This window comes from Lolium perenne, chromosome 3 (assembly GCF_019359855.2).
Source record: "Lolium perenne isolate Kyuss_39 chromosome 3, Kyuss_2.0, whole genome shotgun sequence".
Classification (NCBI taxonomy): Eukaryota; Viridiplantae; Streptophyta; class Magnoliopsida; order Poales; family Poaceae; genus Lolium; species Lolium perenne.
This window is the reverse complement of record NC_067246.2, coordinates 334,642,483-334,666,786: the sequence shown is the minus strand read 5'-3', so window position 1 is coordinate 334,666,786 and position 24,304 is coordinate 334,642,483. Positions and strand designations below refer to the sequence as shown.

General features: G+C 45.2%; 1 protein-coding gene and 1 long non-coding RNA gene across 2 annotated transcripts; one reads left to right on the top strand and one right to left on the bottom strand.

Annotated features, from left to right (window-relative positions):
* Positions 1–3,012: 3,012 nt before the first annotated feature.
* On the bottom strand, positions 3,013–9,257 carry LOC139838656 (uncharacterized). Its single transcript, XR_011756350.1, has 4 exons — positions 8,763–9,257; positions 8,047–8,130; positions 6,931–7,063; positions 3,013–3,568 (listed from the first exon to the last, which is right to left on the bottom strand). It is a non-coding gene; the product is annotated as an uncharacterized lncRNA (long non-coding RNA).
* Positions 9,258–11,924: 2,667 nt separating this feature from the next.
* On the top strand, positions 11,925–12,424 carry LOC127338923 (uncharacterized). The gene has a single exon (XM_051364865.1). The coding sequence runs from the start codon at positions 11,968–11,970 to the stop codon at positions 12,307–12,309; it is 342 nt and encodes a 113-aa protein (XP_051220825.1). The 5' UTR covers positions 11,925–11,967; the 3' UTR covers positions 12,310–12,424.
* The last annotated feature ends 11,880 nt before the right edge of the window (positions 12,425–24,304 follow it).

Below are 24,304 nucleotides of genomic sequence, written 5' to 3'. Positions count from 1 at the left end.
CAACTATGGGGTGGATTGTGGATGACTTACCGAGGAAACCCGAGAATCTGATACCAAGATGGTAAGAGGTAGCCCGGTCTTCTCAGTAAGCAACGGTGGTGATGATGATCACAGAATGATGGCAGCGGAGATAACTTGATGAAGTGGATGATAACTTGTATGACGCAACGAGATCTCCCGATTGGTCCCTGTCGCCAATGCAACAGCTCTCAACCCTGCAAGATATTCGCAACTCCACACACTTGCGCACGTAGCCGCCGACCATGAAGCGGTAAGTTGCAACCTCCCAATTCCCAATGGAACAGCAGATTACACAAGACTTTCAAATCTACACCAAATAAAGCAATATGGTGTAGGGATTCAATAGATTTGGAGAGCAAACAACCAAGAACTAGGGTTTATCTTAAACGTGGTCTAAAGCAACTTTGGGGACGTCCTGGGCACTTATATAGGAGTTCAGGACGACCTCAGGTTGAAAAAGTACGAAAATAACCGACCCAGAATAGATCGGGTCGAGACAGACTCGGTCTGGGATTCGGTCGACCGGGCCTGGGACCGGGCGGTCCGGTTTGGACCGGGCCTCGGACCGGGTGGCGACCGGGCGGGCATCCAGGCCTACTAGAATCGCCCCGGCTGGCACAGGCGTGGAGCCCGGTTTGGACCGGGCTGGTCCAGCTTGGAAGCCGGCCGACCGGAGCTAGGACCGGGCTGGCCCGGCGTGGGAACCGGTAGAACCGGGCCTATGACCGGGTGGTCCGGCGTCACGGCCGGTTGACCGGGCTGGGCGCCGGTGTGAACATCTCCTCCTCTCGCGCATGCCTCCCGCTCCTCCCTCGCGCGTCCATGAGATGTCTTCATGTCCAGCTCCATGTCCAGCTTCACGTCCAGCTTCTTGTCCAGCTGCTCCTCTCCTCCTCGTGTGATGCTTGCTCCTTGTTCATACCTGATCATACACAAATAATACGACTTAGGTAGTATAAAGCTCTCGTCGATCAAAGTATCACTTAGAAACAAGTTCACCAGTTGTTTAAGTAGCTTTGCACGGGCTCGTGTCATTGGTCCAATCCTAACTTCATTGGACTTAAGCTTCACAGCAGGATCATCTTCAACTTGTAATGACGGAGGTAGTAGTGAGGTAGGGAGGATGTCCTCATCATCTCCTTTATAAGACACCAAAGTGTGATACTCCATCCGTCCCAAAATATAAGGCGTCTAAGGATTAGTTAATAGTCAATGTTTTTAAAGTTTGACCAAGTTTATACACAAGAATATAAATATTTACAATACTAAATCATTATCAATAGATTCACCCTAAAGTATATTTTCTTAATATGTTAATTTGATATTGTGGATGTAAATATTTTTTTCTAAATATTTGGTCAAAGTTTGTAAGTTTTGACTTTTGACCAATCCTTAGACGCCTTATATTTTGGGATGGAGGGAGTATTTGGGATTTTATCCTGCTGGGCTGGGGTTACCACAGTCCTCTTAACCATCCAAACACATATTGGTCTTACTACTTGTGTACATCAATTTTCTGGTGGAGGACGGCATGCATGAGGTCGAAGACGTCTGCGAGGTGGCGGTCATGCGTAGACGAGTGTGCGACGTTGGCGGAGAAGCTGTCGGCTGCCCATGATGGAGAAGGACCGAGCTAGCAAGCGTCGGGATGACTGAGCGGCAGCGATGCATGTGCATGTGGTAGAGCTCGAGGCGGCGAGGAGATGCAGGGGCAAATGCTTGGCAAGGTGAGCCGGAGTTCTTGGAGATGGAGGTAATTAGCATGGTCGATGCAGTCTTGCACGCGCGCGTGTGTGAGGTTCGGGAAGAGGCGACTGAGTTGGTTGGGAATAGGATAGAGCGGACAGGGTGCAGCTACTTCGCGTGCACTCGGGATCTAGCACGAGGGTGAATTGAGAGAGAGAAGAGGAGGGAGCTAGTGGTGGCGATGTGAATGGAGATGGAGATGAGACCGCATGGTGGATAGGGCCGAAGCGCTTCCGTGGTGGAGATGGGAGTGGAAAGGAGCGCACCGGTGTTCAAGGATACATGCTAGCAGCAACTGAGGAGCAATACTGGGACGGTGCACGCCGACCAGCGCGCTTCCCACCCCACCACCAGTGTTTCGACTCCATAGCGCATTGCACACAAGGTCCTCCCCTCTGTGGGATCTGTGGGAAATAAGAAGATTTGATTTGTCTTTTTGTGTGATGGAGGACCATCGAGTGGGAACAAAGAAAAATATATGGGGCAATTTATAAAAAAAATCCACCTACGATAACCTAACGTCCACAGTCACGAAGTTACGGGAAGGCTCGTGGAGGGCTATATCATGATCCTTAATTCACGATTTGCAAGTTGTAAGCAAAGCACATATTCTGGTTAAATTGATGCACGTGGGTTGGCATTTTTCTTACTAATATATCATACCTTATATGGATTGATAATGTATAAATAGTAATACATTTGTTTTGCAAATCTCTTTCATCTCATATGTATTTATACAATTTTGGGATATGTCATATGTATAAATTACAGTTAAAGTTGTAAGTTGCCGACTAACGAAATATAAGAAGGTCTTATATTTTGGGCCGATGCAAAATTTAAGTAAGCCGTGGTTTGCCGTGATTAGCATCTCTACTACTTAAAAAGTCTAAACTGTTTCCGTATTCTGCCAATACGTTTGGTCGTCCCCGTTCCTTTCGTCGTCTCCGTCGTCCCCACATGGGCCAGGCCCAACGAACATGCACCTATATCGCTAGCTTGCCAAACCATCCCAGCTCATGCCAACGAACATGCACTTGTATCGCTAGCTTTCCAAACCATCCCAGCTCGATGCCCCTCTCCCCAAAATTACGGTAGAGGTTAAAACTGCATCTCCACAAATCCCGCTACCACCTTTCATTATGATCGCATGAAACAATCACCGCCCAGGAAATCACCGCCCAGGAAAGGAAATTAAAGGAATGGTTACAAGAAAGGAAATTAAAGGAATAGTTACAGGAAAGGAAATCGTAGCTCGCAGGAAACAATCAGATTTCAAGAAAGTCCAACGCATCATTGTAAGGAAACAAAATCGGTATAATCCTAATCGCACAGGAAAGGAAATTCATGGCTACAGGAACGGAAATTACAGATTTCAAAAGAAACCGTCCAGCCATTTCAGGGATCTCTCACATTTTGAAGGAAACTCCATCATTGCGGATCAACAAAATCGGAATATAATCCTAATCGCACAGCCGTGCTTTGTCGTGCTGAATATAAAGGGAACCTTGAACCATTGTTATGCTAGAGAAATCGTCAGATCGCCAAGGAGACTAAAGGTACATAACCATACCTCTAGGTTGTATGCAGTTTTCAAATTGTTGATGAAACTTGCTGTTTCATACCTTTCCAGATTTTATCATGCGGATCAACAGGGAAATTTAGAGGTGCACTTTGTTTGAAGAATTCCCCACCAGGAAACAGCGGATCACCAGAAAAAGGTATCAAATTGTATGTATTTGACTCTCATGCGGATCACCAGATGTATGCATTTTGTTTGAACAACTTCCCATCATGCGAGAATCTGCACTAATCATGGTTTGAACAAATACCACTGTCAGATCATAATGTTTTAATAGTTCACTAATATAAGAGGTTTCATGGTTCTCATCGCAGGATATTCCATGTTAGTTGCCACTGCCATATAGATAGTGTAGCATGTAGGTGAATTGAACTAATGAAATATTAGGGTAGACCCTAATATGATTGTCTACCCTCTAAATTGGGTTGAAAGTACATGCATTTGTATTGAAAATAAAGATGTATCTTTCATGGAATTGCAAAATCTTTTGCAGCTCATTCTTCTCCCTTGACCAAGGATTACTGCAGTAATCATGGTTTGAACAAATACATATCTGTCATATCATATAGTTTCAGATATTCACTAATACTTAATGATAACACAGTTAGTGAACCGCTGGCCGAGCTGATCAAACTGATCTAAATAGCTAATCCACCATGTACCCTGCAACATGCATCGTCCATGGACGTGGATCTACTAATCTGCTTCACCATCCGGTTCTGGTCACTAATCTGCTTGTATGTATCAAGCGATTAGTCTGGCGTGTAACACTGCAGGCTAGCTATGGGCCTATAGCCATGCACCATGCATGTAGCTACTTTCAAAAAGGATGAATGAAGGAAATATTTAGCCAAATCTAAGGTAGTGTATATATAGGCTAGCTGCGTAGCATCGGCTCATAAATTAGTCAATTGATAATTAGTCTTTGGTAGTCAAGTACCCCTTTTGTCTCATAAAATTTGTTTTGAATTTGTTCCGTGTCTAGATACAATTCAAATGAGACGATTTCTTTTATCAAGCTTTGAAAGGAGAGCGAAAAATACCTATGTCTGTGCACCGATGCGAGCCAGAGTTAAATAGTATTTATTCCGTGACAGAAAACAAATGTATAGTTAGTTAGCTAATTACATTAAGTAGAAAAATACATGCTGGAACAGTTAAAATAAGAATTCTCATACATCGCTCCATCCTATCCATAAAAAAAGTCGAGCTACATTTAATATCGAAAATAATATGACGTGCCCCTAATAGTGAAAATTCGATTGAAGCATCTGTGATAAATCATATACAGAAGACTGTAGTGAACATCGATTGAACATCACTTTGCATGTAGCATACAAATTTATCTTGTAATAACATCTAACAAGAGAGTACGAGATCAAACCAAGCGAGGAAAAAATACAATTGAATGCGGTTCTACATAAACATAGTTCAACTCTATTTTAGAATTCAGAATTGCGTTTCATTTCTGTACATGGACTCTCCATTACATTATGTTATCATGTCTATGTATCTATATAAACAGTCGTTGCACACTTATGTAATGTCTAAGTAAAAAAATGGGAATCTATATGAAAGAAAGGATTCACCTATGTTATAAAACAGGAAGGCCCTTTCTGAATATATGCATTGCTCTCTTATCCTTCATGATCTAGGAACTATGTGCTCAAACTTCAAAGGTGACAAGAGGCGTCACTACATGGATGCGATGGCCTTGGTGCGCAAGTATGGCAAGCCGGACATTTTTCTCACGATGACATGCAATCCTAACTGGGATGAGATCAACCGCGAGCTCTACCCTGGGCAGACACCTCAAGATCGCCCAGACCTTGTTGGCCGTGTCTTTAGGGCGAAACTAGAGGAACTCAAGGACAAGTTGCTTCAGAAGGACATCCTTGGCAAGGTGAAAGCACATGTGTACGTGGTTGAGTTCCAAAAGAGGGGGCTTCCACATGCCCACTTCTTGCTCATCATGGAGGGGCGATTCATACCAAGGATCCCGCTTTGCCCCTCCGATGATGAGATGTTCCCTTTTCACTTCAAGAGGAAACAATTTCATGTTAGGCTCAGCTTCGCCATGACGGTTAATAAGGCACAGGGGCAAACTATACCTAATGTCGATATTTACTTGCCCGAGTCGGTGTTCTCTCACGGGAAGTTATATGTCGCGCTATCTAGATCTACTGCTAGAAAGAACGTCAAGATTCTTGTCATCCCAGATGCTCATAACAAGGAAAAAAAACTCTACTCAAAGCAAAAAGAAGCGGCGTCCTGTCAATACCTACACGAAGAACATCATCTGGAAGGAGATCTTTACATCGTAGGTCAGATACTTCGCACTTGTACTTATATATATAGTAATCAGCTCCATTGTGGTGATCATCTTAGAGTCCAAATCCCATAGTTTATTTGCATCTATGTTGTTCTATCTAGATAACTACTTTTGATGCTAACCATAGTTTTGTTCATTTGCAGGTTTTGTTCAGACCAAACTATATATAATATAAGCATGAAAGAGGACGGATGTCGATGCTGGATATAAACGCCTTACAATATCCCCACTCTGTAATAAATCATGGGACAATTTGCATGAAAGAGGACGGATGTCGATGCTGGATATAAACGCCTTCTTACAATATCCCCACTCTATAATAAAAGCATGGGACAATTTGCTATTCATCGGTGACTATACACTGTTTTTTGTATTTTATGCACAACAAAGGACATGTTCAAGAAGTCTTTTTCCATTTTTAACATTTATAGTGCATGGTGCTAAACAGTTTTAGTGTCGCTGGTGATAAACATAAAGCATGTGTGATTGTTATTTGTCATTTTTGTGAAGCTAAAAATATTGTGAGTGACTCCTGCTATGTTCAGAAGTTGGCACTGTGTGTTATCAATTCCATTTGGTGTGCAGCCAACTATTTTATAGCAACTTGGATTGGTTTTCTTTTGTCAGTAATAATTAGACTGTCTTGCTTCGGATGCTTCCATGTTTTTCTTGCACCTTTCATATTGTATCTGTATAGCTACTTTAGTAGGTCCAAAATTATTCAATTATATTTGCAGGCTTTGGTCAGGTTCAGACTATTTGTAAGCACTAAAGAATAATGATGTCAATGTGAGCTTGACTCTGTATATCAGTGACATTTATCAGTGTGATTTATTTGGGAAGTGTTGACATATGAATTGTCCGAAAATGAATAAAATGTCATGTTCACGAAGTTCTTGTCCAGTCTTACATTCAGTGCACGGTGCTCAACAGTTTTGGTGCCGCTGATGATAAATATAAAGCATGTGTGATTTTTATTTGTCATTTCTACCAGGCTAAAAATAGTGTGAGGCTCTCCGGCTCCATTTGGTTTGCAACCGAAAACTTGAAAAAATTCATGTTTATGTTGAATCTCTCATCTTATATCTCAGTAACAAAGTCCATTATGGTACCAAACATCCGGGTATACAGTTGGATCCCCACGGCCAAACTAAACTATCAAATCAGGTTTAAATATCCAATGTTCATCGTGGGGCTCAACAGTGAAGGAAGGCAAGCAACATTAAAATAATGCTAAAATATGGAAACTCACCAGTATAGGCCCCTCTAGCATCTAAGCAGAGGCGTCGACCTTTTTGAACTTTATTACTAGCCATTTTGTATGACTTAGAGTGCAACCCCGCCTCCTACAACTGAAGTGCCTTCCACCAACACCTATGTTATTTCTGCAATGTCCACACCAAGGCAACATCAGCATTATCTCCGGAACAAGTTATATTAGAATAGCATGGCATCAGGCTACCTACCACTACTGGAGTAATGATAAATTTCAGAAAAATACTCTAAATGGAAGTCAACTTATTACAAGAAGAATTTATCGAAGAGAGACACACTATGCCTATTCAGAAAATTGAGCGTTTTTAGCAGAAATAGTGCAGTGCAACTACTAAGCCCCTTTTAGCAGAAATAGTGCAGTGCAACTACATGATTATAATCCTTTCTTGAGCATGTATTGAAAGCCTGTTGTTTCAGTAGCTCATTTCTATCTTAGTTTCTTTTTCTCGAGGCTTTTAGGAAGTTCCAAACACCATAGCTCTGGACACAAAAGGAACATCCGGTTTTTAGGATACTGGTGCTAAATTCCACCACTGAAATTTCTTCATTAACTATACTGAACTCTCGTCCAGTGATCCTAAATTCGAGTCTATCAAACATATAGAGAAAAGGCACATTTTAGAAAATTAAATTACCAATTGATTCACAAAATTTTAATGCTTAATTGCTTATGAGTTGAACAACAAATTTTTTGAGGATCGTTAATACCCACTAATCCAACACAAAATTCGAGTTTCTTGGCCTATTTGTGGAAACCAACAATGCATATACGGCAGGATATCATCAACTAAAATAAACACAAGTTGAAACCCTCAAGTTTCCTGAACACCCCAACCCAATCAAGTAAAACAAACGCATAAGAACTAATAATACAATATCTAAAAAAAATTGTCAAACGAGCACATCAACAGATATTCAGAGCACTTAGCATGACCGCTTGTGAAAAAACTAACCAAACAATGTTCAGAAGATATAATTGTCTTAAGTGTACTGAGAAGGCAGCAATGAATAATCAGAGCACTAGAAGCATGTCAAAATATGAAAAGACACAATCCAAAATTCCAAACTGTACTAACAAGCGATTGTGCTTTACCAATGAAGAGGCTGCAGAGTTATGAAGCAAAACTGTTAATGGATTCAATAACTAAACCTTCAGACACTTCCCAATCCATAAAACCTGCAAAATAAGAAGTCATCCAAAATTTATAGTGCTTTGAAAGTGAAATTTAGCTTTACAAAATATCTTAGGATAGTGGACATATTACAACACTTGATGGTAAAAGGAAATACTATCTTATAATAGTGAACAGATTTCAACAAAATCCCATATATTACTGTACAGTTAAATTATGTAAAGCAATAATATTGCTCGTGCAATTGCAGACATATAGCTACTCCGTGCAATTTAGCTACTGTTCACTATTATAAGCACCACCATTTTTTGTCGTCTCTCATCCGAAAATATGCCTCTGTTCACTATTATAAGATGCTTTGAAAGTGAAATTTAGCTTTACAATATCTTAGGATAGTGGACGTATTACAACACTTGATGGTAAAAGGAAATATCAGACTGCTTAGTTGGTTACATGAATAAGCAAGCATGCAACTGCTGACGACCAGTGTCAGGTAAGACATGAAATTGAAGTTCATCATCACATACCACAATACTATAATTAACCACGCAGGAACAAAATTTGATACTAAGTTGCACAGATCAATAGGAAAGCAAGCAATCACATGATTAACAGGAAAGCAATCTTCTACTAGATCTTTGAAGCCATGGAATCAATCATACTCAGACCCACGGACCTGAACACAATGCACGCGCATACACCATGGCTGGATGGGAAATTTCGCCGGAGGGAACTGTTCGTACTTGCTCACGCCCGCGGCCGCCCCTGGCTAGAGCTTGCCCAGCCGCGCCATGGCCGAGCTCGCCTTCGCCGCCCCTCGAGGAGCTCGCCCGCGCCGCCCCATCGCAGAGCTCGTCGGCGCCAGCATCTCGCCGTGGTCGCCCGCGCCGGCTATGGCGTACCTCGCCTGTGCCACCCCTGGAGGATCTCTCCCGCGCCGCCCCTAGCTGGCTCGCCCGCTCCGTGCCATGGCCGAGCTGGCCCTCGCAGCCCCTCGAGGAGCTTGCCCGCGATGCCCCGTCGCGGAGCTCGTCTGGCACCTGGCCGTGGTCACCCACTCCGGAGCTTGCCCTCGCCGTCCCTGGTGGTTGTTGGAAACGCGGTGGGGGAATGGGGAATTGATGGGAGAGGGAGAGACTGGGAGTGGGAGAGAGAGAGAGTGGTTTTTTTTTTACAAAGCATTTCATGTTACAAAGCGGAGGAGGCACCACTTCCGTGCGACAGATTTTTTTTAGGGTTGTTTTTATTTTACAAAGCGGAGGATGCACCACTTCCATGCGAATTTACAAAGTATTTTCTATTGAACGCGAACTACTTTTTTTTAGATGAACGTGAACTACTTCTCGCATGAGAAAACAAAAACATATACTGTACCTGCAAAAACATATCAAAATGAAGACTGGAATTAGTCCTTACTCCCCTAAACTTTAATGTATTTACATGCGATTTACAAAAAAAACGGATGTATTTATAGTGGTATTTTACAAAAAAAAAACTCATAATCTATAGTGGATTTACTGAGATTTACGGAAAAAATCATGTATTTACAGTGTATTTAAGGGAAAAATCATGTATTTACAGTGGTTTTATAGTGCTATATACAGTGGTATTTATGAAAAACTCATGTGTTTTCATTTATACTTACAGTAGAACTTCCAATGGTATTTTAGGGGAAACTCATGTTGATTAACATGAGATCTATGTATTTTTATTTGTATATATATACAGTTTTTTTTAGCATAGGTCGGGAGTGGGAGAGACTGGGACGATGTCAGTTTAGTATATGGGCTCGTGGGCGGAAGGTTCCGAGCTAGGCAGGCTGGCTCGGTTCGTTTCTTTTTTTTTCAGAAGATTACTTTCCTTCCTAAAAAAAAAGATTACTTTCATATCTTCTGAGTTATACTACTTCTAAACATTCCGCGTGTCCGCGCCTCCGTCTCTCCCTCTCCCTCTCTCCACCGCTATGCCTCCCGCACCGACGCTCCGCCTCCGACTCCGGCAAGATGCCTCCGCGCCGGCGCTCTGCCTCCGGCTACCGCGGCGTCCGCGCGTGGCCGAGCGGCCGCTTCGACGCGGAGATCGCTCCAGCGAGGAGCGTATCCGCCTCGGAACGTTCGACCACGCGCACGAGGCGGCGAGGGCCTACGACGCCGTCGCCTGGCGCCTCGGCCGCCCGCGCCGGCAAATGAACTTCAACGACATTTGGACGCGCGAGCGGCGGAGATGCTCGCGCCGCCATCGCCGGCCGTCACGACCGAGCAGCGGCGGCGCGCTCGCGAGCTCGAGCAGCGCCTGCACGTCGCGGAGCAGGACGAGCGCCTCCGCCTCGAGTGGGCGCGCGCGTTCCCGGAGGACGTCGCCGCCATGGAAGCTTTCTACGCTCAGAAGAAAGAGGAGAAGGCGAAAGCGGCGACAAAGAAGAAGGCCGACCGCGAGAAGCGCCGCGCTGAGTCGGCGGCGAGGAAGGCCGAGAGGGCGGAGAAGGCGGCGCGGATGGCGAGGAGGGCGGAGGAGAAGAAGAGAGGTGCCGGACCGTCCACGAACATGCCCACCTCCTCCTCCTCCTTCGAGTGGACGACCACTCCGGTCTCCGACACGACTCCAACTAGCGGATCGTCGGACCACGACTGGGAGGACTCGGGGTAGATTAGTTTAGTTTAATTGAAATAAAATGTGGGTGTTTGTCGAAATTCTAATATATTTCATAATTTTCAGTTAAATTTTCGTGCTTTATTTGAATCATTTTGAACGATATACAATCAAACTAGCCGGTCGCGTGGCCGCGCGCGCTGTATTTTGCCGCATCCGCCGGAGGGCCAATTTTACCGCCCGCGCACGCGCTGCATTTTGGTGCGTCCGGCGGAGCAAAGTTCGGCCAAACGCGCGCCAACCGTTTACAGCGCGGCGGAAGAGAGGTTTAGCACGCCGAATTTTTGAGCGTTTGCTCTTACCCCATGCAGAAATTTCAAACCCACTTCAACAGTAAAACAAAATTTCAAATGGTTATCCCTGCATAGGAAAACCAAACCTCCATAGCAAATGAGGTATTTGACGTATGCCAAATCAAAAAACCCGCAATGCTTCACCATGCTCATCCTTAGATAAAAAACAACATATTTTTCTAAAGCTCAAACTGCATTAAACTGAGACTAACACACTGAATAAATTTGCAAGTGACTAAATTTAGTTTTAGGATAACAATTTGTTTACACAAAATATCAAATGAACAACAAGGAATAGGCAACACAGTGCCTCCCTTATTTATGCAGCTTGCAAAAATGCACAGTATATCCCCTTCGTTGTACTCTGACAGTGCAATACAAAAATATAATTAAATAAACTCAACACCAAAAACATGAAAATTGTAAGTACGGGCATTGTTGTGACTATGTATTAAGTTCTTCTATGATACAGTTCAACCAACATTCGGTCCTTTTTTATTGTCTACACTTTGCTACTCTATGTACCCACCTATAAATCTATTTTCAAAATTTCATATATGATATTTGAATTATATATGTGTATTGAGAAATATAATTTGAGTACCCGTAGCAACGCACGGGCATTTGTACTAGTAACTGAAAATGTAGAACTCAGCTCCTAAGATGTTTTAAAAGGGAGTAAATCGTATATATCATTCTTAAAAAAAAAGCATGGGATAATCAGGGAAGGCTTGTACTCGCAGCATAAATTAAGCATCTAGTACCAAATTTGGTTCCAAAACTGAGCGAACAATCAATGCGTTGACCGTTGATTACGTAAATTCTTCTCCTTATACATATAGAAACGCCAAACGCCATTCCCGATCGAAGCTACATACCGCGGTATAACTTTCACCGCAATAAATCAAAATATAGTAACGACGCCAAGCACCCCGAGACATGGTGCTCCGCCAACTCTGCTTGTGCGGCCTGTGCATCTGCCTCCTCCTGGGCGACGCCTTTGGCGCCGGCGGGCAAATCCCGACGCCGCAAGATGGCGTCGTCCTCGCCAGCGGTGATTGCTACAAGACGGCGACGAGTGTGCCGAGTTGGTGCTCGGGAGAGTTCATCCAGGCGCTCTTCGACGGCGCCAAGAACATCCACATCAAAGGCTCCTGCTGCGCGTTGCTCTCCTGCGTCGGCGAATCGACGTGCGCCTCCGTGCTCCGCGACGTCTGCCCGCCCCCGGCGAAGGGGGTCGATTGGCCGTGTCCGCCGCACCAGGATGGCCGTGTGTACTAGGCTAACTAATAAACTCAGACTACGGATCCTAGTTCCCGACATGCATACATATTGCGTACGCCGGACATCTACTTCTTGTCGTTCGTGGAGGATGTATGATGGATTCGAACATATATGAACGCGCATTTTAATGTAATCATGTGGTTGCAAATTGCAATTTTTTGTTGAGTGAATTTCACCCAGTTTATAAGATTTGGCGTGTGCGCTCAGTTCCTCGAAATAGGCTTTCGCCCCGCTATATTAATATAGCAACGAACTGATACAAGATAGCGACCACCGCTAGAGCAAACAGCACAACAAAGCCCAAGAGAAAACAAAAGAAGAAGAAAAAAAGAAAGAAAGGATGACAAAGCCGGATCGACAAAAACGCTGATGATCCGCAACCGCTGCGCCCTCCGGAAGATTCCCACCACGAGCTTAGCCCTCGGAAGCGCCGCATACCAAAGCAGCACCTTAAAGAAGGGATGCGACGATGACGCCGCTGCCGCCCGGACAAGCCTAGGGTTTCCCCCGGTATGCGGAAGGGCAGTGGGAAGGGGAAACCCCGACGCCCCTCAAGAGGGAATGGTGGCGCCCGCGAGCGTCACCGCGTCGGTGTCGGCCATCGACAAGGATTTCTCCCGTCCCCCAAAGGCCCACGGCCCCGGACACTCCGTCAAGCTCCGCCAACCTCGTCGCCCACCAACTCGCGCCACCACGGTCACGCAACCACCACCGCCGTCTCACCGTGGCCCACTGACGAAGACCGACGAAACCGGTAGGAATCACCCCGAGCCGAGGGGAGCCTGGACAGCAGCCACGCGGGATGACACCACCTCCACCGCCAGCTGCGGTGACAGACCGAACGCAGCTACAGGAGCAAACCAGGCCCCTCTGGCCCGGCCGAGCCCGATGGGCTCGTGAAGCTCCCGTGGCCACGCTGCAGTCCACGCGCCGCCGTCCTAGCCACACTCAGCAGGAGAATCTCCACCAGCCGCCGGGAGCAGACCTAGGATGCCAGACCTGGCCCGCCCAAGCCCAGATGGGGCCCAGACAGGCCCAGATCTAGGTCAGGACCGCGCCGCCCGCGCCGTCGCTGACCACCATGCCGCCCCGCCGCCAAGAGGCTGCGCCGACGCCACCACGCCACCCAGCGCCGCCGCCTCCCGGCAGGAGCGCAGCCGCCGCCGGAACCTTGCCCACCGAGATGCACCGCCGCCGCCGCCGGAAATCCCGCGTCGCCCGCCTCGCGCGCGGGTAGGAGCGTGGCCGCCGCCGCCGGCACCGCGCGGGACTTTGCCCGGCGGCCTGCGCCGACGGCGGCGCAGGGGAGGAGAGAGGGAGAGGGGGCCTGGCGGCACTAGGATTTGGGGTTTGCCCGTCTCCGCCCGCGGGGGAGCGGAGCGGACGAAACGTTTTTCGGAGCCGACCGTGTGCGCTCAGTTTAGCTCCTGATTTTCTAAATCGGTTATTCCAGTTACAGACCTTGTTTTGTTCTCCTGTTTGATCCTAGGAAGATTTGCTCGCAACACACTTGCACATGTGGTTGTGGCCTCGTGGGTCGATTGAATTGGAAGCCCCTTAGAAATAATGGATGGAAATAATGCCATTCTCTAGGGTTTGTGATTGAATAGAAATAATCTTGTATTTAACAAGGTTACTTGGATTAAGCTAAAATAGGTTTGGCACCTGGTTTACTTCTTTATTCCGAATTGGAAGAAATCTTTCGAGGAGTTAGAAAGTGAAAAAAATGTTCAATTCATGGACATGCTGCATGCCAATATGAAAGCTCCTCTCTGACTCTCAGTGGGGTGAAATGTCCATCTTTCAATTGGATCTCTTCCTGGGACTCAAGCTGTGAAGGAAGGGCGACCCTTATCTCCTAGAGAACCCTGACATTCTCAAAACATTCATGTGGTGACGTGATTTCAGAAGCGCAAGAAAAAAGATCGTCTACCAGGAGACGGCTATGGGGGAGGAAAATCTAAATGCTGAGGATGTGTTGTTTTCATTTATCTGGCACTTTATCCCTATAGCAGACTGAAAAATCTTAGTTTCCTATAATAACATATTTGTATGTTTTGGGCTGCTGGGATTTTATGGATAGTTGGGATGGCAACTGTTTCCCCAACAAACCTTAGCATGTAGGGCAGGTGACCTTGGTTTTTTTACTTTCTGCCATTTTTTTAGCAAACTGAACTCTGTATGGCTTCTTTTCTATGAAATTGAGCTGGGGAGTGATCCCTGTTGATCTAAAATAAAATAAATAATGGATCGATGACCCGTCACTCAGTGGCATTCCTTCTCCGATCCATTTCAGGCAGCGATAATAAACCCCTCTATTCCACCCTTGAAATGATATTTCGAGGATTGTGCAAAAAAAAAAAATCTGCTCCAACAGACCGCCTAATAATAGTTATTGAGGGGTTTAAACTTAAGCCAGAAAACGTTCCTCCCTCGTATGTGATGGATTTTTCTCCCACCTCCGATATCCTCCCTTCCATGCTTGACACCCTTCAAAGTCCACCAAGTTGTAGACAAACATTTCATTGCACCGATTTTTTTTTCCCGAAAAGGGGTACCTGCGTTTGCAACAATAGATACAAGTGTGCATTTCGAAGTTTAAATATCTTCATTATTATATCTCATAGAACACATTAGAACAATACAAAATCAACCATCTGAATGAAATAACATAAATTAGCTAGACATCTCTCAATCTACCATTATACCACCAACCAGACCCGACTATAAGTATCCTAAGCGACCGTGAGCCACCGGTTGCATCAAGTATCTATAAGTTCACGCTAATCCATCGGGAGGAGGAAAGACCTTATACATCTAGTGTGTAGCCATACAGAAGGGGTCCTGTAGTCTGAGGCACTGCCTGATGATGTAAGGGTCATGGTGGCCAGTTTGCATGCTGAGCCTACTTCCTAATGGAATATGTGTTCCATCTCAAAAAAAAGAAGGGGTCCTGTAGTGGTCCTCTGGTGAGGGGCATGGTGCTCCGACGACTGTAGATGGGCGCGGGAAGGAGCATGCTAGCATCCCCCAACGAGCAATTCCCGATCCACTGCTCCTCCTACCATGAATTCACAACACGTGGCAGGCGAAGCCCTCTCCCCTCCGGGGTCTGTGGTGAAGAAAGTCGATTTTTCTTATAACTGGATGTAAGAACAATGTGTGAGAAGAAGCAACAAATTAGGACGGCAATTCGAAAAAAAATCGCGTACGCAAACTAACGGCTGCCATCATGGCGTGACCAAAACGCTCGGGCATCAATTCATTATTTGCAAGTTTTTTTTAACAATCAATACCACATATATTCATAATAACAAATAGTACATGGTAGAGATACACGAACTATCTCCAACGATTACAAAATAAATTCTAAAAGATACTAGAAAAATTTCGAGGTCTTCAAATTCTTTCTTCTTCCAAGACATAATGTACTATTTTTCTGAAGGCAGCCACAGATAGATAATAAATCATTGACTTGTAAATACCAACGAAGGTTCTCCCATAATTTTAATTTGCCGCAATGTCAAGGTTGCGTGCATGCGCGCAATCATTAAAGTAGTCAATCAACATCGGCAAGAGTACAAACACCAGGTAATAAAAACCAATCAGCCTTGTCGACGTTGATGGAGAGCCGAGAGTACGAATCACCATTGTCGAGGACTTAGCAACTGGGGCAAACTGTGAGGATAATCCTCCCGTGGCAACCATGAGAAAAGATCCAATACCTAGATAATTCTAATCTTTCAACACCACCATTGACATCGGGAAGGAGATCTCATCATCGAACGAATGGCCAAAGATCACTTATTGCAGACGATACCATCTCCATTGTAGGGAGACCAACAAGAAAACGGTGACCAAATCACTAACATAGACTACTGAAAATATTACTTTTATTGAAAACTCCACGCATAGATCGGGTTCCCTACTCCTTCCGACGATGGCGAAGCCGACTGGAGAAGGGGGAACCGATCTGTGGAGGAGGCTGAAGTGGAGGCGGCTAGGGTTTTTTCTCCGGAGGCGGCGGCTGAAATCGAGAAGCAGGAAGACCGGAGGGTTTGCAGTTGGCACTGCGCGTTTGCAAGTTTCTGACCAAAGCGCACATTTTTTGCAACTTGATGTACCAGACTAGCATTTTTCTCACTAATATGTTTCAAACTATATTGATTGCGAATGTATAAATGTTATAGTTTTATTAATTCTGGCAATCTTTTTCATTTCATATACATATATTTATACAATTTGGGGGTATTTCATAAATACAAATTATAGTCAAAGTTGTAAGTTTTTTACTAGCGAAATTTAACGAAGGGAAATTTAATTAGGCCCTGAATTAGCATAACCCAAAAGACGTTTTGAAAAGGGTAGTAAACGTATATACCATTTATAAAAAACATGGGATAATAAGGGAAGGCTTGTAATCACGGCATACATTAAGCATTCCACAAATTTGTTTCCAGAAACTAAGCCAACAATCAATTCGTTGACCGTTGATCACGTTCATTGTTCTCCTACATATACAAACGCCTAACGCCATTCCCCACCGAACCTACGTACACAATTAAATCAAAATATAGTAACGCCGGCAAGCACCGCGGCAATGGCACTCCGCCATCTCTGCTTGTGCTGCCTGTGCATCTGCCTCCTCCTGGCCGCCGCTTTTGGCGCCGGCGGGCCAATCCGAACGCCGCAAGATGGCATTGTCCTCGCCGACGGCGACTGTTACAAGACGGTGACGAGTGTGCCGCGTTCGTGCTCTGGGAAGTTCATCCAGGCTCTCTTCAACGGCGCCAAGAACATCCACATCGACGACTACTGCTGCGAGTTGCTCTCCTGCGTCGGCGAGGCCACGTGCACCTCCGTGCTCCGCGACATCTGCCCGCCGCCGGCGAAAGGGGCCGATTGGCCATGTCCGCCGCACCAGGCCGGCCGTGTGTAGCACAGGCACGGCTAACTAATAAACGTAGCCTCTCTGCCTATGTATCCTAGTCCCCTACGTGGTACGTACGTCAGTGATCTACTTGTTTTTTTTTTTTTTTTTGCGAAAGTCAGTGATCTACTTGTTGTAGCTTGTGGAGGACAAATGATGGATTCGAAAACTGGATATGAACGTGCGCATGTTCACGTGGTTGCAATTTTTTGTTGTGTGAATTTCATCCACAGTCTAAAAAATTGGGCGGTGCGCTCACTTTGGTTCATGATCTTGTAAACCCGACTATGGGAAGCTAGCTGATGTGGGTATTACCCTTCGGGTAACCGACATTGCCCTATCCTGTACAATCTAACTGGAGACCCATGAAGGTACTCGATGACAAAGCGGGCCACTTGGACAATGCAGCTGAAGATTGCTTGACGGACAAGACAAAGGAGGAGCCGAACAAGGAAAGTTTAGAGCTAGGACTACTGTAAACCTAGTCGTACCCGGTTGAGTAAAAAAATACCAAAATTTGTACCTCAATAGTAACTTGCCTTATATATGAGAATTTGACTTTGATTTTTGGCCTGTTTCTAGGAGAGGATTTCTTATAGGAGGGTTAAAGTTCTGCAAAACTTTTGATAAATGGATAAATAAGGATAACTAGATAAATTAAATAATCAGCGTAAAAAATAACAACCTAGGGAGTAAAAACTTGAATTCACTCTTTTCTATGTAGGAAAAAATACCAAAATATGGTTCCTTCGTGGAGAGACATGCACAACATATACATTTAAATTACTTTATTTGATACCCTATTACAAAGTAATACACGAACTCTCTAAAATATGCCGTTGTCAATCTTTACTACAAATAGAAGATAAGAGCGCGGCCGTCAGTCCGCTCCGCATTCGGTGGCATTGGAGTCTTGGCACTAGTGGAAAAAGGGGCAACCCTTTTAGACATTAATACCGGTTGAGTTACGAACCGGTATTAAAGGTGACATTTGTACCGGTTCGAGCGCTCAGACGGGCGAGGAGCATCAGTACCGGTTCGTTTACGAGCTTTCGTACTGGTTCGTGTTAGGAACCGGTACGAAAGGTCTTCGGCCCGCACTTCAGACGCGTGTGGGGCACGAACCGGTACCAAAGGGTACCCAGCTATATCAAATCGCCCAAACCCTTCCCGAGCCCCCTGGTTCTCATTTTTCTCTTCTTCCTCACACTCTAAATTTTTCTCCACCTCTCACACTCCAATAATCTTCATTTTTCTTCACCATTTTAACAAGATTAACGGCACCCATCTATCTAAGGGTTAGCAATATCATCCTTCCTTCCGGCGTTCCTAATTTAGCTCATTTCTTTGGTAGTTTTAACTCGTACTATTTTTCTAGTGCTAGCAAGGTGTTCGATGAAATGCCTAAGTTAGGGATTTTATTTTTTTATATGCAATTTGAGCTGAAATTATGGTATATTTTGTAGGTTTTAATTAGTATCATCCCCGTCCTCACCGCCGTCGATCGCCAGCGTCGTCCCCTAGCCGGCACCGTACAACCTCGATGAGCCCCTTCTTTTTTATAAAAAAACTTAGTTTTATGTGATGAACTTGAATATTAATTAAGTTGTTCACTCATATATCCACGATGTTGTGTAATTAATGATTTTTGATATACATATAAAATGCAGATGAGTCGACAATGGATGTACGGTGACCGGTGCCATCCCGACTTCATTAATGGCATGCATTATTTTCTGAACGTGGCTGAGGCAAACAGGCAGTCGAATGGTTTCATCTATTGTCCATATAGTTCCTGTAAGAATACGGTGGATTACTCTACCTCAAAGACCATTCACGTCCACCTGCTGCAGAACGGTTTCATGCGCAGCTATAATTGTTGGACCAAGCACGGAGAAAGAGGAGTTATATTGGAAGACAATGAAGAAGAAGAGGATAGTGACAACTATCCTATGTTCACTGAAGACGGTGATAGTAGAATAGGGGAAGACGAAGCTGAAGAAGAGCCCATTTTTGATGAGCCGATTTTTGATGGCCCCGATGAGGATTTGGGTCGGGCCATTCTTGATGCGAAGATAAGCTACGGAAGTGAAAATGAGAGGTTGAAGTTGGAGAAAATGTTAGAGGATCACAAGACACTGTTGTACCCAAATTGCAAAGATGGCCAGAAAAAGCTGGGTACCACGCTGGAATTGCTGTAGTGGAAGGCAGAGAATGGTACTTCTGACAAGGGGTTTGAAAAGTTGCTGAAAATAATAAAGAAGATGCTTCCAGGGAAGAACGTATTGCCCTCTAGTACGTACGACGCAAAGAAGGTTGTCTGCCCTCTAGGATTAGAGGTGCAGAAGATACATGCATGCATCAATGACTGCATCCTCTACCGCGGGGACTACGAGAATTTGAATGCATGCCCGGTATGTAGTGCATTGAGGTATAAGATCAGGCGAGATGAACCTGGCGATGTTGAGGGAGAGTCCAACCCCAGGAAGAGGGTTCCTGCGAAGGTGATGTGGTATGCTCCTATAATACCACAGTTGAAACGTTTATTACAAAACAAATAGCATGCCAAGTTGTTGCGATGGCACAAAGAGGACCGTAAGAAAGATGTGATGCTGAGACACCCCGCTGATGGGTCACAGTGGAGAAAAATCGACAGAGAGTTCAAGTCATTTTCAGATGACGCAAGGAACTTAAGATTTGGTCTAAGTACAGATGGCTTTAATCCTTTCGGTGAGCAGAGCTCCAGTCATAGCACCTGGCCAGTGACTCTATGTATCTATAACCTTCCTCCTTGGTTGTGCATGAAGCGGAAGTTCATTATGATGCCAGTGCTCATCCAGGGCCCGAGGCAACCCGGCAACGACATTGATGTGTACCTGAGGACATTGGTTGAAGAACTTTTACAGTTGTGGCGTGACGAAGGTGTACCTATGTGGGATGAGCACGAACAAAAGGAATTTAACCTACGGGCGTTATTGTGTGTAACCATCAATGATTGGCCTGCTCTTAGTAACATTTCAGGGCAGTCAAATAAGGGATACAATGCATCCACACACTGTTTAGGTGAGACTGACACTATATATTTGGGAAACAAGAATGTGTACCTGGGGCATCGTCGATTTCTTCCAAAACAACATCACGTAAGAAATAGAGGAAAGCATTTCGGAAGTGAGGCAGATAACCGAACGAAGCGTACCCGCCCTACTGGGGAAGTTATATATGATATGGTCAAGGATTTAAAAGTGATCTTTGGAAAGGGTCCCGGTGGACAATCTGTTCCGCATGATGTTGACGGACACGTACCCATGTGGAAGAAGAAGTCGATATTTTGGGAGCTACCCTACTGGAAATTCTTAGAGGTTCACTCCGCAATCGACGTGATGCACGTGACGAAAAATCTTTGCGTGAACCTGCTAAACTTCTTGGGTATGTATGGGAAGACAAAAGATACACCGGATGCACGGCAGGACCAGCAAAGTATCCACGAAGGAAACAACCTGAATCCAGAGAAGTATCAAGGTTCTACCAGCTACGCTCTTACGAAAGAGGAGAAGGAGATCTTTTTTGAAGTCCTGAGTAGCATCAAGGTCCCGTCTGGCTTCTCGTCGAATATATAGGGAATAATAAACATGTCAGAGAAAAAGTTTCAAAACCTAAAGTCTCATGACTGCCACGTGATTATGACACAATTACTATGAAGCTATGTGTGTTCCTCAATGCAATTTCTCAGAAGGTGATCAATCCACTTACTCTACAAAATTTACAGAAGGATGTGGTCCAATGTCTAGTCAGCTTCGAGTTGGTGTTCCCACCATCCTTCTTCAATATTATGACACATCTCCTAGTTCACCTAGTCGAAGAGATTGGCGTTCTCGGTCCTGTATTTCTACACAACATGTTCCCCTTTGAGAGATTCATGGGAGTCTTAAAGAAGTACGTTCATAACCGTGCTAGGCCAGAAGGAAGCATCTCCAAGGGCTATGGAACAGAGGAGGTCATTGAGTTTTGTGTTGACTTTATTCCTGACCTTAAGCCGATCGGTGTTTCTGAATCGCGCTATGAGGGGAGATTGCGTGGAAAAGGCACGCTAGGAAAGAAAGCAACGTGTATGGATGGACATTCTTTCACTCAAGCACACTACACAGTTCTACATAATTCCATCTTGGTGGCTCCGAACATAATTCCATCTTGAACGTGAAGATTGGATTGATGGAGAACACATGAAGACTTTCAGCGGTTGGTTGCAAACACGTCTCATGAATGTCACCGATGACGAGCAACTGTACTTGTTGGCCAAGCAACCATCTTCTACTATATCGACTTTTCAAGGGTACGAGATTAATGGGAACACATTTTACACTTTCGCCCAAGACAAAAAGAGCACCAACCAAAACAGTGGTGTCCGCTTTGATGTAGAAGATGGCAATGGGAACAAGGTCACATATTATGGGTACATAGAGGAGATATGGGAACTTGACTATGGACCTAATTTTGAGGTCCCTTTGTTCCGGTGCAAATGGTTCAACCTGAAAGACGGGGTATAGGTAGACCCGCAGCAAAGAATGACTACAGTGGATTTCAAGAATCTAGGGTACGACACCGAACCATTCGTCCTAACCAGTGAAGTGGCTCAGGTTTTTTATGTGAAGGACATGTCTAGCAAACCGAAAAAAAAGAAAAGAAAGGCAAGAGGACACATCATACAATGAGCCAAAGCGGCACATAGTTCTTTCAGGAAAAAGAAACATCGTGGGAGTAGAGGACAAAACAGACATGTCAGAAGATTATAATAAGTTTGATGATATTACACCCTTCAAGGTAAAAATTGACCCAAGCATCATCTTAAACAATGAAGATTGTCCATGGTTGCGTCGCAGTCAGAAGAAAGGGAAACAGACGAAGAAAACTCAGAAGACTAGCTAGATAGGGATCATAACTTGTGTATCTCAATATGGAAATCACTTTTGTGTAATGATGTTACTGTATGTAAGATATTAACAATGGAGATGGTTGGCTTGTTTTACTAGTTAAGTAGCTTCCACGGGCTTGCAGGGAAATTTTTCCGAGGCGGAACTTCCGAATATGCCATACATAGGGCATGTGCACCAAGGGCATATTCGAGAAGTTCCGCCACGGAAGATTTCCCAACCCTTTCCCCAACATTGTTAGAGGAGATGGAGTCTTTCACGGGCTTGCAGGGAAATTTTTCCGAGGCGGAACTTCCGAAGATGCCATAGGGCGTGTGCACCAAGGGCATCTTCGACAAGTTCCGCCACGGGAGATTTCCCAACCCTTTCCCCAACATTGTTAGATGAGATGGAGTCTTTCACGGGCTTGCAGGGAAATTTTTCCGAGGCGGAAGTTCCGAAGATGCCATAGGGCGTGTGCACCAAGGGCATCTTCGACAAGTTCCGCCACGGGAGATTTCCCAACCCTTTCCCCAACATTGTTAGAGGAGATGGAGTCTTTGACGGGCTTGCAGGGAAATTTTTCCGAGGTGGAACTTCCGAAGATGCCATAGGGCGTGTGCACCAAGGGCATCTTCGACAAGTTCCGCCACGGGAGATTTCCCAACCATTTCCTCCATCCATGGTGATGAAACTCTCCATCCATGTTGGCTTGTTGAGCTGCTTGCTAAGGCGTATCGATGCTCCTTTTATAGGCATGGCGCCGCTTCTACATTGTCTTCTTCCTCCGACAGGGCGTCGTGCGCTAGATGCTTTATCTCATCGAGCATGGCATCCTTATCCTGCCGACAGCTTTAGTACCGGTTGCACCCACCAGCCGGTACTAAAGGTTACCCACGCGTCTTTATCCCACCGCCACTTTTGTTACATGACAGAAAAACCACCTTTAGTACCGGTTGCACCCACTAGCCGGTACTAAAGGTTACCCACGCGTCCTTATCCCACCGACAGTTTTGTTACATGACAGAAAAACCACCTTTAGTACCGGTTGCACCCACCAGCCGGTACTAAAGGTTTGCCGCGTCATTGCGTTCCCGCCTATTTTCTCCCGCGCTTTCCACCGGTTCCTGCCTCTGTCTTCCCGCCATTTTTTCACTATATATATGTAGGCTTGGCCTCCATTTACATATCACATCTAGACTCATATCTGCAAACCTCATCATTCTCTCCCATGGCTTCCATCGTATCTCTAACCCCCCGGGAGGCGGAGGCGCTTTGCGCCTCGAACTACCCCTACCCGCCGGGGTACCGCGTCCCGACCGGCTGGTTGCTAAGCGTCGAAGGCGTACTGGTCCCTCCAGTACCTCTAGGTGTGGCGCGCGAGATGACCATCACGAACCACTACTACTTCGAGCTCACGCCAGAGCAGCGGAGGAATCCCCAGTGGCATCCCGACTACAGCCCGACTTGGGAAAGCTTCTTCATCAATCAGCGTGAGAGGGCGCTTGCCAGGCACGAGGAGGGCGGCCCGCCTCCTTCGAACTTCAACGAGGCCGGCCTTCGGCTGTGCTGGCGCGGCCAGACTCTCCAGGGCGTCATGGCCTACCGTGGCCCCCGCCTGCGCTACCCTCAGTCCCAGCCCACGCGTGCTCTCCCGCCGAGGTTCGACTACCACGACCCCGATGCCAGCGATGATGATGACGGCGACTACGACGACTACAGTGGCGAGTATTATAGGGCTAGGCACGAGTATGACTGAATGACTCCAACAGTCAAATCTGGTCATGTATCTTAATTTTCAGTTGAGCTATGTACTTTTAATTCGATTTCAATCGTAATAAAATTTTATTCCCGCCCCTTTCTTTCCCGCCTTTTTTCTCCCACGCGCGGCGTCGTGGCGGGAAACTTAAAAGAAAAGGAACATAAAAAGAAAAAAGAAAAGAAACATACAAGAAATAGAAAAGAAACAGCAAAAGAAAAGAAGAAAAGAAACAGAAAAGAAAAAAAGAAATAGAAAAGAAACAGAAACATAAATGAAAAGACAAAAAGAAAAGAAAAAGAAACAGAATAGAAAAAGAAATAGAAAAGAAACAGCAAAAGAAAAGGAACATAAAAAGAAAATAGAAAAGAAACATACAAGAAATAGAAAAGAAAC

Coding starts and splice junctions, on each gene's coding strand:
- LOC127338923 (XM_051364865.1), top strand. CDS start 11,968: ATGGTGCTCCGCCAACTCTGCTTGTGCGGCCTGTGCATCTGCCTCCTC.